This window comes from Ictalurus furcatus, chromosome 11, assembly GCF_023375685.1.
Source record: "Ictalurus furcatus strain D&B chromosome 11, Billie_1.0, whole genome shotgun sequence".
Lineage (NCBI taxonomy): Eukaryota > Metazoa > Chordata > Actinopteri > Siluriformes > Ictaluridae > Ictalurus > Ictalurus furcatus.
Window position 1 is genome coordinate 9,291,063 of NC_071265.1, and position 18,814 is coordinate 9,309,876.

The 18,814-nt window shown below is 38.5% G+C and overlaps 1 protein-coding gene across 6 annotated transcripts in view; it reads left to right on the plus strand.

Annotated features, from left to right (window-relative positions):
• Nucleotides 1–18,135, plus strand: part of dnajc6 (DnaJ (Hsp40) homolog, subfamily C, member 6) — a 54,556-nt gene extending 36,421 nt beyond the window's left edge. For 5 of the 6 annotated variants that reach the window (XM_053635894.1, XM_053635892.1, XM_053635896.1 and 2 more), the window contains 14 exons: nt 277–399; nt 1,759–1,892; nt 2,928–3,122; nt 4,399–4,507; nt 4,760–4,839; nt 5,134–5,327; nt 5,546–5,935; nt 6,761–6,907; nt 8,871–8,969; nt 10,172–10,309; nt 11,664–11,963; nt 13,096–13,244; nt 13,536–13,712; nt 15,352–18,135. In XM_053635894.1, the coding sequence (XP_053491869.1) occupies nt 277–399; nt 1,759–1,892; nt 2,928–3,122; nt 4,399–4,507; nt 4,760–4,839; nt 5,134–5,327; nt 5,546–5,935; nt 6,761–6,907; nt 8,871–8,969; nt 10,172–10,309; nt 11,664–11,963; nt 13,096–13,244; nt 13,536–13,712; nt 15,352–15,453 (2,337 nt within the window). In that variant the 3' untranslated portion in view covers nt 15,454–18,135. The remainder of the gene's footprint in view (nt 1–276; nt 400–1,758; nt 1,893–2,927; nt 3,123–4,398; nt 4,508–4,759; nt 4,840–5,133; nt 5,328–5,545; nt 5,936–6,760; nt 6,908–8,870; nt 8,970–10,171; nt 10,310–11,663; nt 11,964–13,095; nt 13,245–13,535; nt 13,713–15,351) is intronic. The other variant, XM_053635893.1, reaches the window with a different exon arrangement.
• The last annotated feature ends 679 nt before the right edge of the window (nt 18,136–18,814 follow it).

The window sequence follows — 18,814 nt, forward strand, 5'->3', positions numbered from 1 at the left end:
TATAGTCATGCAGTGAATTCTGCATAGGCTCATTTCTGTGCACTGATTAAATAATGCACAGATTAACTGCACACACGCTCCCTCTGCACACACGTCTCGTTTGATACGATTGCATCAATACAACAGTGTATTTACGTGTAGACTTCACATGTTTCTCGTTTGCTCAGTGATGGTTACTTCAGGATTACAGTGAGAGCTGTTAGCTCTTTCTACCCTGTTACTGAATTACTCAAGCATTTTCTGCTTCATATCATCGTCTCTCAATTCTCTCTTCAGGTGTCTGAATGCAATTGGCCATCCAGACAAGCCCCGAGCCTTCACAACCTGTTTGCTGTGTGTAAGAACATGCACAACTGGCTCAAGCAGAACCCCAAGAACGTGTGTGTGATCACTTGCTCGGTAAGACAAGAAACACAACACATCTGATTGCACCGTCAGGTTTATACTCATTTCCACGTTAGTTCTTCTCATCCTGCTGAACATTTCGATTTACATCACAGCTTTTCAGCTCAAAACTCTTTAAATTCTCCTGAGTTGTATTTGAGAGTTTATGTCTCCTTAAGTTTATCTTTCAGTGTATTTATGTGGTGTATATTTAAGCATTTTCAGTTACTGTTGGGATTTTCTTGAAGACAGCGTTTATTCAGTCAAATTTCTGCACAAACATCTGTTTATAGAGGACAATAATAGAAATCACTCAAAGCAGCATGTTGGTCAACAGTAGAAGTTTTTGTTTTATTGATGTGACTGAAAATCTGATATTGTTGATTTCATTACTGAATCAGAGCAAGCCAGACGGCAAAAGTAAATGTAGTTGTTTAAGCATGGCAACCAATAAAAATAGAGAGGAGGGGCTTACTGTGCTTTCAAATGATTAAAATAGCAAAAAGCTGTGTGCTTATAAATGAAACAAGACCATTAAACTTTAGCTTGTGTTGCTGCTATTGTAATCAATTGCATATATAAATGTCTAAGCACTTGGGACAACTTCTGAAACAGTACCACATTACCCAGATCTACAAGTTGTCATAAAGCAGAAATATAGAAGTAAGAACTTTTTTTAAAAAAAAATTTTTAAACCAGTGTAGCAGACAAACCAAAGGGCTAAAGCAATACTTATGAAAGAAACTTGGGGAAGAAAAAAAAAAAAAAATCACAAGGCAGGATAATGATCAGGCATAAACTAATGAAGTATAAATCAATAAACATGAAACAGGCCCTAATGGCCACATGCACAGGCCACATGCACAGGCCACATGCACAGGCCACATGCACAGGCCACATGCACAGGCCACATGCACAGGCCACATGCACAGGCCACATGCACAGGCCACATGCACAGGCCACATGCACAGGCCACATGCAGCTCAATTTCACCACAAACGCAATACTATTGCGCAAGACTTCAGGCAGTAATACCATTCCGGCTTATTTAAAGGGAGCAGTGTGATTGAAAACAGGTGAGTTTCATTAGTAATCACTGGGCACAGGCGCTTGAATGGAGGTCATGTAATGAGGTTATGGGCTGATATGGGAAATGTAGACTGACACTTATATTTCTATGTATACAAAATTTCAAGATGAGATTTAACAGCACAACTGTGGAAAAATATTATACAACTGCATTATCAGTACAGTATATTAAGTTTTTAGATTGGTAGGTTTAGTAAAAAAATAAATACATTTTCTTACAGAAACCTGTGTAAACCATATTTTGAGTTTGAATTTGTCATAATAGTGTGTCTCTGTGTCTCTCAGGATGGCAGGGGTCCTTCTGGTGTTCTGGTCTGTGCCATGTTCTGCTTCTGCCACCTTTTCACTAACCCGGTACCTGCCATGCAACTGCTCAGCGCCAAGAAACCCGGATCAGGCCTGTGGCCCTCACACAGGAGGTATAAATAGTTCAAAACTAGGAAGCAGCAGTCAGAATACTTTTTAACCCAAAACATAATTACAATTAAAATAAAAAATGGCCAATAAACTATATAAATACCCTAGGAACTGATCTTTATTATTACCTGCTTAAAAATATATATACATTGACCCCCCCCCCCATTTGCTGTTTTACTTATGTGCCATTAAATAACTTACAAAATAAAATGACTTTTTTTTTTTTTTTTGCTAATGCCTAATAATTAGTGTTAGCTTGCAAAATAATAAGCTATAAGATTGTATTAAATCTTTTCTAATTACAGAGACAATCAGTGATCAGCTCATGGTTAGGGTTTTTCTAGTTGAAAGCTAGCTTGCATAGGTCACAGTTTTGTTTTTTGCTTTGTTTTTCTTGCAGAAAAAAAATCACAATTTTTTGGATTTTTAATTGGAGTAACATATTCTTATCATTTTTAAAGGTTTTTGTGGCTAAAAGGTGTTTGAGAAGTATGGCTAATAATTGTTGAATCAGATAATGATAAGCTTATATCTAACACTTTAGATTTTTTTATTTATTTTTAACAAAAGTACTGAGTCTTTTTTTTTTTTTTAAGAAATCTTACAACCCCAATTCCAAAAAAGTTAGGATACTGAGTAAAACGTCAGTTAAAACAGAACGTAATAATTTGCAAATCTCATAAACCCATATGTTATTCACAATAGAACACATATATAAAATGTTTAAACTGAGTAAATGTACCATTTTAAGAAAAAAAAAAAAGAAGGTGATCTTGTTGATGATTATGGCCGCAATACGTCTAAAAAAAAAAAAAGCTGGGACGTGGTCAATAAAATGCTGGAAAAGTAAGTGTTAATAAAAAGAAACAGCTGGAGGAGCATTTTGCAACTAATTAGGTTAATTGGCAACAGGTCAGTAACATGATTGGGTATAAAAAGAGTATCTTAGAGAGGCAGAATCTTTCAGAAGGAATTATGGGAGGGAATCTGGATGGAAGCATATGTTGACAGGCATACTTTTGTGTGTGTTTGATCAGGTACGTAGGCTACATGTGTAGCATGGTTTCAGAGAAGCCCACATTGCCCCACTCCAAACCGCTGGTAATCAAAGCTGTCACAATGAATCCCATACCTTGCTTCAACAAACAGCGGAGTGGCTGTCGACCTTTTTGCGACGTCCTGCTCGGCGAGACAAAGATCTTCTCCACAGCTCAGGAGTATGAGAGGATGAGGTACGCCAGACAACACACTAGCTCCATGTGAAACCATTTTCCACACAAGGTGTATGGAGGAAATCAGGTTTTACTAACATACTAACTGTTCTGTGAACATAGCAGTTAAAATCTGAGGAAGAACAGATTGTTTTAAGGAAATGGAGAAATGAAAATGTATGACTTCAAGGAGTTGTATGTTTTTGGGAGAAAGTACAATGTGTTCAGAAGGTTACTTCCATGTTTGGATTCAGGCCAGACAGGCAAGGGCAAGAGGATGTAAGAAGCATCTTTAGTCTTGCACATGTTATTAGAAATGTATTGCTTCTGTGATTATGGGCATTAAAGTATAATGATCATAATTACACCTGGACTATCATACATATACATATGTCACTGACAAATTAGGTCTTCTGATTCTCTATCAAAACAAGTGTGCCCCTAGGACATGGCATTTATATTGCTTAATTCCATACCTTATAAATTTGAGTCATGTGTTTAATTTTTTTTTTTTTTTTGGTTAAACATTCTGATAATTTAAAGAATGTGATGTTCTGTTCATTATAATATTCCTACTTTGTGATTCACAATGGTGGTTTAAATAACAGGGGTGCACAGGGGCTTAGTGGTTAGCGCATTCGCCTCATGCCTCCAGGGTTGGGGGTTCTATTCCTTCTGCTGCCCTGTGCTGCAGGGGGTTTCCCTACGGGTACTCCGGTCTCCTCCCCCAGTCCAAAGACATACATGGTAGGCTGATTGGCATGTCCAAAGTCTGTAGTGTGTGAATGGGTGTGTTAATATGTATGTGATTGTGCCCTACGATGGATTGGCACCCCATCCAGTGTGTACCCCGCCTTGTGCCCCATGCTCTCTGGGATAGGCTCCAGGTTCCTGAAGGGTAAGCGGTATAGAAAATGGATGGATGGATAATATAATATACTATTAAAAGTATGGTGAGACTGATGATACCTTTTGAGCTTTGCCTAAAATAAAAAAAAAAACAACCACTTTTCACCTCGCCTCTGTGCTAAACAGGGCCCCAGCAGGCGATAAATGTAACCTATCCACCCACATCAGTGGAAATGCGTTTATTTCTGATCACTGAACGAGAAACTGAGCTAAAACAGGAACCATTTACTTTACACCCAAACAAATTAACCATGCTCTGGTGTAAACCACCAAATTAGGTCTGTGGCTGCATTAACATAGAGCCTGTAATATTTTGCGTAGTAGTATTCCATGAATATTTCGAGTAGTCAGTATCACATGAATGATCCTGATGTTCTCTTCCATCCAGGGAGTACAGGGTGCACGAGGGAAAGGTGGTCTTCAACCTGGGAGTGAGTGTCCAAGGCGATGTCGTGATCTCAGCCTACCACATGCGCTCCCATGCCCTACAAGCCAAGGTGAGGACAGGACATCAAAGAAGAATTGCGTTTTCTCCTGTCTTTTCAGATGGAAATAAAGTACAACAGAGACACTGTCAAGTTCGATTTTCAAGGATAGTTTCTCTGCATTAATCAACACCTTCTGACCAATCCGAATCAAGATTTCAACATTGCTGTGGTATAAAGTGGATTAATAACATTAGTAACATTAGTAACACTAATGTTCTGGTTATTACAGTATGTTTGATTTAAATGCTTGTTTTGTTGCAGGTGACCAACACACAGATATTCCAGATTCAGTTCCATACAGGCTTCATTGCCCCCGGCACAACAGACTTAAAGTTTATGAAGTAAGCTTTAACAGTTCTCTGTCTGCTTTTTAATCGAAGATACACTAATGAAGCCAAAATGTGTCTCGATCAATGCTTGTGCTTTATTCGGGCACCATTTACATGTATTCATTTTGCTGACACTTTTATCTCAAATGACTTGCATTTAATAAAAGACACAATATGCTGGGCCAAACATATGCTGAGAACCTGAACCCCTGAGCCACCACTCTAGAATACTTCGCTGTGGCTTTATCTAAAACATACTCCATACTTTCTCTGCTTTATCTAATAAATACTCACACATGTGTTCAGGTCCGAGTTGGATGCGTGCGATTCTCCAGACAAGTATCCTCAGCTTTTCCAAGTGCTGCTGGAGATTGAGGTGGAGAATACTGACAAGCAGAAGGATCTCACACCACCCTGGGAACAGTTCCCCACCAAAGACCTGAGCCCAAACTTGCTGTTCACCTGCCACCAGGAACACAAGGATGCTCTCGCTCTTGCAGGTGACGTACAGTAACAAAATTGGAACTCCATGGCTATAACAGACTGTACAGTCAATAAATATACTTACTCAAACACAAGTCTGTCTCTAGCACAGTATTGAGTCTGTTAAACAATCCTCAAGCTTTAAAATCTCTGGAGATAAACCCCTGATTTTAGAGCCTTCTAGATATTTCTGACTCCTAATTAAGTCTGAAATTTATTGGCTTATTGTGTTTAGATCCAGCACTGGCTCAAGGGGCCCAGGGGGGCCGTGTGGGCCCGAATGAGGAGAGCGAGCCCTCCGATGATGACATGCTCTCACTCTCTAGCCAGCAGAGCGGCGGCAGTGGCGAGAAAGCCAAAGGGGCCAGTAGAGCTGAGGCTCAGCCTGCTGCTCCCCCTCCGCCTGCTGAGGACGTTGACCTCTTGGGCCTGGACGGAGGTGGTGTTCAGCCTCCTCCAACTTCCCCACAGCCTCATACCACCACTAACACCACCACAGACCTGCTGGGAGATCTGTTTGGAGCTCCAGCCTCTCAGTTATCCAGTGGCCCCACCTCTGCCCAGTCTACTCCTAAAAGGACCACCTCCTCAAGTTCACCTTGCCCCTCACCTAGACCTACAGACAGTGAGCATGCTTTCTAGATCCTTTTTAAACTCTGTGTAGCCTTTTACTGGAGTATGATCATTATAGCAAGTAAAAGGCAACAGGAAAATGGATGTCAATTGAATCCACAGAACATCTGTTTTAAGAATACTTTGGTCAGTTGAAATAATTTGGAAATAATTTGTACCTACATGCAAGTTTGCTTCTTTGGCTTTGCAGTAAAGTGGCAAAGTTAATGTAGCTACTTTAGCAAGTAATGTGTTTACCTCGCCCAAAAACTCTGTAAGCACTGGACCTCATTTAGCAGCCATGTAGTAAAATGGCCTATATTTTTTTTGAAAGCCAAACTAACCATTCCCACCAGTTTGTGTAATCATGGTTTTCTAAGTATTCATGTGAGCATGTTGATAAATGTCAACCACTCGTAAATTACCACCTGCGTTCACAACACAACTCATGTAGTTATTGATGCCCACAAAACACCATGAAAGGCAAACTTCAGACAGAGCTGGAAACAACAAAATGATGACAGTGTTGTAGATGTAGCCATTTTGGACAATCGGGATCATTTGGTGATTTATGTAGCTTTATGGTGCGGTTGAGAAGCAAACACTGAACATCAAAAATGTTTTGGCTGGGTGACCTACATTTGGAAAACCGTGCCATTTTGATTAATCAAAAAATCTTACTCTATGGCATCAACCAGAATTGGATATGGTTTCTGTTAAGCTGCCTTATTGCCTATTGTTAAAATAAATGAAACTTACCCCAGCAGGTTGTCCAGAACACCAACATCCTGCTAAAAACTGAGTCTGAGGTTGATATGACAGTTTGTTACTTTTGCAGGTTTTGACCTGTTCGGGTCGGCTCCATCTGCCGCAAAGCCTCAAGACTTTATGGGGGCCTTCCTGGGACCAGGTAATGTGGGGCAGCCAGAGCCCTTCCTGCATGCCGCACGCTCTCCATCTCCCACTATGCAGAACATGGGCTTGGGTAAGGCATGCACCTATGCCAATGTTTATCAGTAGTGTGTGTTTGTCAGGCAGCTTGTTTCCACCATATGCTCACTGATTGTAGTTCAGTCTTGTGGCTGCATTGTGCTAGTTTGGTGAACAGCGTTAGACGTGTTACTAGTCCTTGTGTCTGCTTTTTGGCTTGTCCTGGATGAGATGTTCATGTTGTAGGCAGTATGTGATTTCTTGAAGGTTAATATATGCATTTGAGTCTCTTACCATTAGTTTGACATGATATAAAAAATCACTCTCATTTATTTCTATAGCACATTTAAAAACAAAAGTTGGCCAGAGTGCTTTACATGCCAAAACCTAACAAATTCATACAACCTAAAAGCATGAGACCAAATCCAGAACTAAATTAAATACAGTCGAATGCAAGTGAGAATAAATGAGTCTAAGTGAGATTTAAAAACCTCAAGAGAGATACAGGATCTAATATGGAGAGGTAGGCTCATAGTCGAGGAGCTGCAACTGAGAGCCCTTTTGATTTTAGACAAGACTTGGGAATAGTTAACTGAAACGCCTGTGAAGATCTTAATGGTCTAGAGGACATATGTTGCTGATCATCTTCTTCTAATAGCCATTTATACCTTTTAAAAACAAATGGTAAAATTCTAAACTTCACTGGAAGCCAATAGAGGGATGTTAATACAGGTGATGTACTTGCATATTCCCTAGTCCCAGTCAAAAGCCTAGCAGCAGAATTCTGAATGAATACAGTGAATTACAGTAGTCTAGTCTGGATGTAATAAAAGCATGCATGACAATTTCCAAATCATTAAAAGACACGGGTTTCAATTTCACAATACTCCTTAATTGGAAGAATCCACCTCGAACCAGAGTTTATATGCTTATCAAACTTTAATTCGGCATCAAAAATAACATCAAGACTCCTTTCCTGATTGTGTACCTTAGATTTAATAAGGCCTAAATTATTATGTTTAGTTGAACTTGGAGGGCCAAATACTACCACTTCAGTGTTTGCTTCATTCAGGTGGAGAAAATTGGCTGCCATCTATTCCGTAACCTTATTAAAGCAATCAAAAGGTGATTTCAAGGCCAAATTATGCCCCACATTTAGAGGGAGATAAAGCTGAGTGTTGTCAGCATAAAGGTGATTTATGTTTCTGATGGATACTGGCCAGAGGAATCCTAGAAATAGAAAATAAAACTGGACCCGATATAGATCCTTGTGGAACCCCACATTTCATTAAAGTGGAAGAGGAAGAAATATTCAGCAAAGTTCTCCCGGAAAGACTTAAATATTTAATCTTTCAATATGTCATAAGACACCTGCAACTTATCTTCTTTCCACTGCCTCTCTGCTTTTCTCCACACTTGGCAGAGACTTTGAGTATCATTATTAAGAAAATGTATTGCCCCATTTTCCAGGGTTTGCATTACACTTAAGCAATAAATCAACCCTGAACAACTTGTATATTAAGCTATATAATTAATATCGTAATTGAAGTTTAACAGTGGCATCTAATATGTATTTTGTAATACATTTGAGATGTATTTGAGTTGATTTTTTTTATTTTATTTTTTTATTATTATTTTTTTTTAAATTCTTTTGATCAGCATGTTTGTACATTTTCGCTTCATGTTTGTACTGGTTACCAGTATCCTGCATTACCCACAATACTGTTTGGCTAACTGATGATAGTGGTGCCAGAACCCTTGTTTAATCTCTACCCAAACTGATGGACAAGTTGCAGCAGCACTTTAGTCTGTCCTGCTTTATGTACAAACTTTCTGTCCAGAATTTGCTGAAGTTTTCCTTTAATAGTTAGTCATTTTAAAAATATCTACACATTTACTTGGCAGTTGTCATGTTAAATGCAAACCCAACTCAAAGCAAACTGCCAGAGACCATTTTGTTAGCTAAGTATAAAAAGGCTGGAGCTGAATGAGGTCTAACTTGTGCCAATCCCTGCCAGGCCGCAGCTCGCCGGTGCCCCCCACTACACCCACTGTAAACATCCAGCAGCAAAGCACTGTGGGAGGAGGATGGGACTGGAACAGAGCAACTGCCCCTGGCAAGTGAAATTCAACACCACAAAGACCAGAGCAGGACATCTGCTGGAGAATTTAGGAATTACACCTAGATTTAAGCTTTTGTACATCACCTGCTTCATCATTTTGAGTTCTTTCAAAGTCTGTGCTGGTAGATGAGATGCCATTAACTAACTAATGATGGATTTCATAACATGCAGTGCTATGCAAAAGTTTTAGGCACATGTAAAGAAATGATGTAGAGCAAAGATTCCTTCAAAAATAATGCAATTAAATGTTTCTACATTAAAAGAAATACTATAAAGGGCAGTAAACAGTAGTAAATGAAACAACGGCAATATTTGGTGTGACTTTTTCTTTAAAAAAAAAAAAGTAGTCTTGGGTAGAATTAGTGCAGTTTTATAAGGAAATGAGCTACATGTTTTATTGAGCATCTTGCAGAACCAGCCGCAGTCCTTCTGGAGACTTTGACTGTCGCACTTCTTTGGGTTTTTAGTCTGAAAAATGTCGCCACTTAATAACCTGCTTTCTTTACTGACAAACATTTTTCTGTAACTTTTAATATTGTGCTGGAAAACTAATGTTTGGGAATCTAAAATGTTTTTTTGTACTGACTTGATGTAGGAGTCATAAAATAAAAATCTATAACAAAGTTTGTACTAAAAAAAATAAGGTGCCCAAGACTTTTTCACAGTACTGTATGATAGCTGAATTAGTGTTGGCTAGATTTCTAGCCCTTTATTCAATTGGATGCATTCTTAACCTAACATTAGCTAGCTGTGTTAGCAAATCTGGCCAGCTTCTAGTTGGATATCTACAGTACTACTGAAGGGATAGCATTAGCAAGACTGCTTATTTGACTAATTTTAGGTGCTTTAGCTAATGTTGCTAAATCATAGCTACACAATGGTTTTCAACTGGACTCGGATATATTTTCAGACAAGTTTATTAGAAGTGCTTTCGCTTTAACTTCACACGTTATGCTACGTTTGAAAGCTGCAAATTTTCACACTGTGGGAATTTCACAAGAACATAGACAGGTTTTGACTCTAAAACTGGGTTCATACAATAACTCAAATTCACAGAAAGCAAAGATCCACTACAATGAATATTCCTTGTTTGTATTATATATTTATGCACATTGAATGTGCAGATGTTTTACGTAAATGATGCTTGATAACAAAATTGAGGTTATAACATGTGTATCTGATGACTGTGTTCGCAGGTGGTGGTTTCAGTGTAGGCAGTAAATCAGCTGGTACGAGTCCTACTGGCTCTGTACACAACACTCCTACTCACCAGGCCAAACCGAACACCCTGGACCCTTTTGCTGACCTCGGCAACCTGGGAACCAGTCTGGGAGGTAATTATTAAACTTGGGGGTGTGAAAACAGGTATGGAAAGATGAAGATTCTCTGTTAGAATAAATCACATCTCAAAACATTCGATTTTGTGCAATTTTTTTTATTTTTTTAAAATACATTTTCTTAAACTATTGAACTCCTTTCACTACTGCTATCAGGATAGTTGTGCTCATAAATTTACACACCCCTTGCAGAATATGCTAAATGTTAATAATTTTTTTAAAAAAATGAGGGATCATAAACATTTTTTTATTTAGTACTGCCCTGAATAAGCTATTTCACATAACAGATGTTTACATATCATCCACAATACACATTAGCTGAATTTACACAAATGAACCAGTTCAAAAGTTTACATATGCTTGATTATTAATACTGTTTCATTACCTGTATGATTAGCGTTTTTTTTTTTTTTTTTTTTTTTTTTTTAAACTTGTTTTTGTTTTGTGATGGTTGTTCATGAGTCTCTTGTTTGTCCTGAGCAGTTAAACTGGCCGCTGTTTTTCAGAAAAATGCACATGATTTGGTTTTCCAGAATCTTCTGCATATTTGACCCATCTTTTTGAGCCATCTTTGCACACTTGGGACAATTAAGGGACTCGTATACAACTACTGTATTACAAAAGGTGCAAACCTTCACTGATGGTCAAGAAGGTAACACAATACATTAAGAGCTGGGGGGGGGGGGGGGGGTTTATCCTTTTGAACAGGATGATCAGTGTAAATTGTTTTGTTTTGTGGGAAACATGTAAATCTTATGTAGCTTCTGAAGGGCAGAACCTAAGGAGAAAAAAGATCTTTAACAAAATACTAATAATTTACACCAACCATACTGTTCAAAAGTTTACACCCCCCTGGTTCTTAATGTACCATGTTGCTGCCGTGAGCATCAGTGAATGTTTGCACCTTTTGTAATACAGAGGTAATTGTATGAGTCCCTCAATTGTCCTAAGTGTGAAAAGACTGATCTCCATGTCATATAGCGACTGTTGGAAAGGGGTCAAATAGGCAGAAAATGCTGGAAAAACAAATCCTGTGCAAGACCTGGAGGATGAAAGAATCAAGTGTATGTAAACTTTTGAACTGGTTCATTTGTGTAAATTCAGTTATTATTGTGTCTTATGGACTATATGTAAACACATGTTACGTGAAAGTTTATTCAGGGTAGTACTAAATAAAAAAACATTCAATTTTTATGATCCCTCATTTTATTTATTTATATAACATTTAGCATATTCTGCAAGGGTATGTAAATTTATGAGCACAACTGTAACATAATGTTGCAGTTGTATTACCATTAACATTTTGACATTGTTTTGTTCTGAATCTCTTCCTGTTCCACTTTCCCTACAGGTGGATCGGGATTCTCCAGTAAGCCCGCCACTCCAACTGGAACAGGAGGAGGACTTCCTCCAATGAGTTCCCCCCAGAGACCCACTGCCTCTCCCCAACACACCACAGCAGGCTGGCAGTCCAGCACGGCTTTCCCCTCATGGCCACATGGAGGTGCGGGTCAGTGGCAGCCACCGACCCAGGCCAAAGCCCCAGGACCATCCATGACACACAGCTCTCCTCAGAACAGGCCCAACTACAACGTCAGCTTCTCTGCAGTGGGTGGAGCTGCGCCAGGGGGAAAAGCACAACCCAATATGGGTCAGTGACTCCAGCTGTCCTTTAGACACTGATGTGCTTAAATTCCATGTGCCGTTCACCTTTTTTGAATAGTAATGCACTTGTTGTATGTTATTGTTTCTATAGTATAGCTAATTCACTAGGACTTGTATGGCAAACAATCCACAATATTATTATTATTATTATTATTATTATTATTATTATTATTATTATTAAACGGATAGAAAAATGTAGACGCTTTCTCTAAGGAGACTTTTATTTAACATTTACGGAAGGAGTCTCGAGTGTTAGTGCTTTATAATGGTCAGTAAAGAGACCTTTCAGGAAATTGTGCCTTCTGTCTTTTCCTGTAAGATGAAAAGCTGCTTTTTCTGGCTTATTAACTTTAAGATGTGGGGGGAGAGACAGAGAGGCTAGTCAGGGAATGACTGTTAATAGCTATGATCATGTAAGTGATAACAGGAACTAACTTTTCTCGTGCACATTCCACAACATTACATGTAACTACAAGTTGCTGTGTTATGAGAGGAATAAAACGCTGTAGGACTTGCTGTAATAGGAAAAGAACTTGGTTTCTTTTTTTCTCTTAACAGCACACCCTGTTGTGTTTTATTGCTTATATATCCAATATGATGCGTCTTTATCTCGATTATTAGAATTGTAGACAAAAATGATAACTAGACACACAGTGCCTTCACATGCCTGAAATACTCCTGTTCCTCTTAATGTGTGGGAGTGTTTATCATTTAGCTTTGTATTTCCCAATACTAGACCATGGTATGGACATTTTAGTAAAAATGTTTACATGGATAAAATTAAGGGGTAAGAGTTCTCTATCATAACTGTAAAGCATGTGCAACACAACTGTACATTCTCAATGTATTTTATTGACCATATGAACTTCAGTAGCACACGAATATATTTTTCATCATTAGAGAAAATACAATATAGGTTACTTCTGTGTAGAGATTCTCTTTGAACCCCTTAAGTTCCTTCAGCTTGTTGTTCAGTTATTCATCTGCAACAAATTATTCTGTGACAATGAAACTGTCTGACACTTATGAAAGTGAGGAAGGTAAGCCGGGGCCCACTGATGGTGCCTGGGTGAGTTATTGTACATAGTGTAACGTAGCATTTCTACCGGTTTCCTCAGGTACCAAACCGAAGGCTACTACTATTAATTTTGATGACCTGCTGTCTGGCCAAGGCTTTACGGGCAATAAGGAAAAGAGAGGCCCAAAGACTATAGCAGAGATGAGAAAAGAAGAGATGGCAAAAGAGATGGACCCAGAAAAACTCAAGGTGAGAAACAATGATTGCAGGACAACAGGGAATAATTAGCTTACATACAGGATCATTATCAATAGCGCCTGGCATTATACCATTACACATCACAAAACCCTGTAATCCTGTAATCCCCAAACAAATGTTATGCATACAAGTCTGTTTGCATCAGTATTTCTTGTTAACGATTTTATTTTAAATCAAGGATTAGTCATAATTACTAACCCGACTGTAACTTTAACACGTAAGCGCAGGAGTTTAATCAAAGTAGAGTTTGCCCACCCAATAGCTCTTGTGTGTTTGCTGCAGATCCTGGACTGGATCGAGGGGAAGGAGCGTAACATCCGTGCTCTGCTCTCCACAATGCACACAGTGCTGTGGGAGGGAGAGAGCCGATGGAAACCTATAGGCATGGCTGACCTTGTCACACCTGAACAGGTGAAGAAGGTCTACCGCAAGGCCGTGCTGGTCGTCCACCCTGACAAGGTGAGCGGGTCTTTATTTGTGGCCTACGAGGGCTTGAAGAGCGATTTGTATAAAAGTCAATATATAAAATATACACTATGGCTGAAAATGTGGACACCTGACTCACACCCATCCTGTATGTGCTTGTTGAACATCCCATTCAGTCCCTCTTCGCTGTTATAATAACCTCCACTATCCTGGGAAGGCTTTCCACTAGATTTTTGAGTGTGGCTGTGGGGATTTGTGATCATTCAGCCACAAGAGCATGAGTGAGATCAGGCACTAATGTTAGGTGAGGAGCTCTGGGGTGCAGTCAGTGTTCCAGTTCATCCCAAAAGTGTTCAGTGGGGTTGAGGTCAAGGCTCTGTGCAGGACACTCGAGTTCTTTCACACCAGCTTTGGTAAATCTTGTCTTAATGGAGCTCACTTTGTGCACAGGGCAAATTGAATGTTACAGCATATAATGAAAGTCTAGACAATTCTTTGCTTCCAACTTTGTACCAACAGATTGGGGAGGAACCACATATAGATGTGATGGTCAGGTGTCCACATACTTTTGGCCCTATAGTGTATTCATGTGCAATGAGTACTTCATATGTGATCAGGTTCCAAGCTAAAATATCTTGGGAATTCATGATCACAAAAGCCCGGGTTATCTTTCATACAACTTGTTATGGAGCTGGTGTTGACTTTTTAAATCTTGATAGATAAAATCTTTTTTTTTTCTCATTTGTAAGTCGCTTTGGATAAAAGCGTCTGCTAAGTGAATAAATGTAAATGATAGCCCAAACATTCAACTAAACAGTGATAAACTAAATTCAAGTAAACTAGGATCTTTGGCCTCCTTGCTTACCTCAGCATCATTCTAACAGCATGTAAATGTGTACAATTCCTAGCAATTTTTTTTTGGAAACCATTTTGTTAGTCTTGATTGTGCTTAATGATATTTATGTATTATTTTTTGCAATTCAATGATTTGATTTTTTTTTTGCAAAAACCTCTTTGGTTTTTTTGACATAGTGATGGCAGACATAAGAATTTTTCATGTGCCCAACCCCATTTGTGATGCATTCAATGTAACTCAGGAGTCAGAACTCAAAATTACAGCATTTTCAACCTATGTGCGTTTGAGCAATAAACATGGACGCCTCTACGTTTGACCTATGTTAGCAAAAATCTAGCCAGTGTGAGTGTGTGTACCTCTGCAGAACAGAAAACTTTATAGTTAATTTTATAGAGTTAGTGGTTAGCACGTTTACCTCACACCTCCAGGGTTGGGGAGGTGCGATGCCTGTCTCCGCCCTGTGTGCATGGAGTTTGTGGGTTCTGTGCTTCGGGGTTTTCCTCCCTCAGTCCAGAGACATGTGTTGTAGGCTGATTGGCATCTCTAAAAATTGTCTGTAGTGAGTTTGTGTGTGATTTGTGGAGACTGGAAGAAATTCTCAAAATCTTTTACAGAGATGACAACTTGGTATTCAATAACTGACTTTTTTTTTTTTTTTTTTTTTTTTTTTTTTTAAATGCGGTTTTAAAAGATTGGTTTATGTGAGAAAAGGCAAGTTTTCAGTTGAATGGAAATATCTGGGCATTTTATACAATAATTTTTTTCCCATTCTTTTGAAAAGTACCAATGTGTATATATAATTTGTTCTCTCTCCAGGCAACTGGACAGCCCTATGAACAATACGCCAAGATGATTTTTATGGAATTAAACGATGCATGGTCAGAGTTTGAAAGCCAAGGACCGAAAGCTCTTTACTGAGACTTCCTGCATCAAGTGACCATAGGAAAACCCCACCCTGCTGCTGTTTACAACATAATTGGTCAACCACTCCTACTCAGAACAGCATGAGATGACCGTGTTCATCAGAACTCCCTTCGCTGTTCTCCCTCTTCTACATCCTGTTCTGTACACTGCACACACTAGAGCATTCGTCTGCATAGTGTGACTGTGTGAGTGTCAGTCTGTAATGACTTGCGGAACTGGCCTCTGATAAATCAGCTGATGAGCGAGCTACTATGTGAGCTTAGACATAGTGATGTGTTCTCCACAGTGCTAGAACTTGCATATCTTTCTTTCTATCAAACATAGTATTTCTTCCTTTTTTTTTTTCTTTTTTTTGTGTAGTTGGGTAGTTCAGTACCTAAACATCTTGCCACACATTAAACTGGTCTATGTTTATAATGGTGCAAGTGATGTAGACTACGTGCAGGTCGAGATGACACTGGAGCATGTCCTTATTGATACTTAGCACTAGTGGTTGACCGATTTTGCATTTTACCGATAACTAGGTTTGGCGGTACCTGCTGATAACTGACTAATCAACCACTAGTCTGAAAACAGTTTAACAAAAAAAATTAAATAAAAAAGTAAAATATACTTTATTACAAAAATACTGCGCCGGCTACACCATGAAAATATACTGTACTCTTTGTAAATTAAATAAATATGAATATATTAACTGTTACAAATAACTACAAATAAAAATAGACATCCAAAATGAATTAAAAAAAACACTTCAAATAACACAAAATTTGTCGGTGATCGTTTTTGTTTTGCAGCTAGAGGCTGCTCTCGGACTCCATGATGACAGTGGTCACTTCTCAACGGACAAAACTGGGGTAAACTGTCGGTGTGTTTTTCCGATTAATCAGTAAAACCCATCAACCTGCCTTAGCACCAAGGGTTAAGGGCAAAGGTCAAAGGTTAGCATGAGGAAACGATGTCAGCATACAATAAAAATAAAATTTCCTTCTGCTCTACCCATCTACACTGTGTGGAGTGATGAGACTGTTGAAATCCAAGTGCAGGAATAAAAAGCACAGAAATAATGAAAGACTAGACCAGTCTTGTACATGCAGCTAGATATATTGATATATTTATCAAATGAATAAGGGGTTGAATTATTCCACTGACTACTGGTATATCTGTGTGTATGAAATGTGCTGCACTCTATTTGACATTGTTTTGTTTACAAAAGTAGTCTTAAGACAAATGGTTTATTCACAGCATAGAGTGTCTACAACAAAAAAAACAAGTAACTACTAATATTCTTACTGAAATAATGTATCATATCGTGGCGTGCACTTAATTCATTGTGGCAGGTGACTACTACAATCTTAACACTGGAAAAATTACAGTGATCATGAGTAATAGGATAATAGGGCGCTTGAAGGAAAATCATTTTGACATTACAAAACAATTCTTGAAAATGTAATAGATTTCTTTTTGGAATGAGAATGAATTGTGAAATATATAATCAAAGGACGTTTTGACTTTTGGTGCCTTTCACTATTCACTGACCCATTTTAACTCATTCTAATTGGCCTTATTACTGAATAAAAATAATGTTTCAAATAGGCATGAAAGTGTATACACTCATATGGTTCGATAAAAAAACAAGGGTTTCGATATTCGTCGACACCCATTTGATGTGTTGGCGTTATTCAAGTCTGCACTTTTTTTATGCAGATGTTTCTCTATCCTCTGGAATAATATCAAATATCTAATTATGTCCTATTGTGATAATCATGAAACAGGATTATGTCACCTCTGTCAAGATACACTGGCTTAACACAATTTTCTGACTGAATTAAGATGTATATTTGGCCTGAATATGTGTGAGTGTGTATATAAGTGTGTATTGATGTCTATAATTCTCCCAGTTTATTGACAGGGCTGACTTACTAACTCTCTTGTGTTAGGGAATGTGAATGACCGAATCTGCATTGCTTCTTTTGCCGTAGAGATCTTTCAGTTTTATTTCACATACCATGAAAGGAAGACCTCAATATCGCCATCTTCACTGAACATCCTCAAGTCAACTTCTGCAATATTTGGATAAAGTGATACACGGACCAGATGTAATGACTCGTAGTGTTGGGCAGCCACAAAACTCATCTGCCCGTTCTCTATTGGTATATTTGCACTGGAATGGCACTCTTTTAACTATGATATACAATAGAAATGTGCATTAACATGCAGTACCTACAAACCCATTGCTCATCATTTCTATGCCTGTGTGGAAAAACTGGAACGTTTAGGGTTCTTCTGGATCTTTCAGTCGACTGCCTCTCCCTCTCTGCAAAAGACTTACCTGAATGTCTTCTTAAAATATCAGGCAGCGATTAATGGCTGGACTCCTACATATGGAATCATACATTCCTCTCCCCTCACCTGTTATGAACTGAATTATCGTCCACCTTGAGGCTGTCCTGTTGTTCTGAAGCTAATCTCTGTATACAGTAGTGAATGTGTGGTGTTACCAATAGTACTGTACTATGTAAGAAGGTGGTTTGGATACAGTTCTGTGTTTGCCTGTCTACTGTATCACCATTACTGAAATGTGAACTTTCTCTTACGTGTTCCTTCTCTCAGTTTCACCCGTAAAAAAAAAAGCAAGCTGCACAAATAAATGGGCAAGAGAGTACACAATCTGTAAAATGGTGTCTGGTTAGTCTTTTTTTGTTTGTTTTTTTAAATGTTGAATCAACAATTACAGTAAGACACTTTTGTTAAGGCTGGGTTCAAAAAGATGAAAACAGCAAGATGATTCTAGAAAGAAAGACTAGCACTCAGACTAACACCTGACTAATGACCCACTACTTGTGCTTTGTCCATACAACAGCCCAAAGAAATACAGGTGCTGCATCCCAATTCGCCTACTTATACTATGCACTAAAAGTATGCACACTCTTTGTGAAGAAAACGTACATACTTTTCGAGTGCGTAGCAAAAAAGTATGCAAGTACTGGGATATACTAACACGTCATGTAATGGAAGAAAACGTTTTTGCCTAGATATGCACACTGTCACCATAAACAAACTCCTCGTTGCATTTCAGCAGTATCTAAGTTTAAGTGTGAGGGCGTGTTCACGCCATGTCGGAATGAGACCTTAAATGTTAAGCACTAAGTAAATTTTTATGTGACAATAAAAAAAAAAAACTTTGCCTAATGCTTAACATTTAAGTTTTTACACTTAAGTACTGAAGATGCATCACTGACGTTACACTCATCCACGTCACGTATATTGTGTATATATCTGAATAATCTCATATAGGATGTGATTGAGTTAATTTACCCGTCAGATGCAAAGCGCTTTAGTTTAATGCTGTTCATTA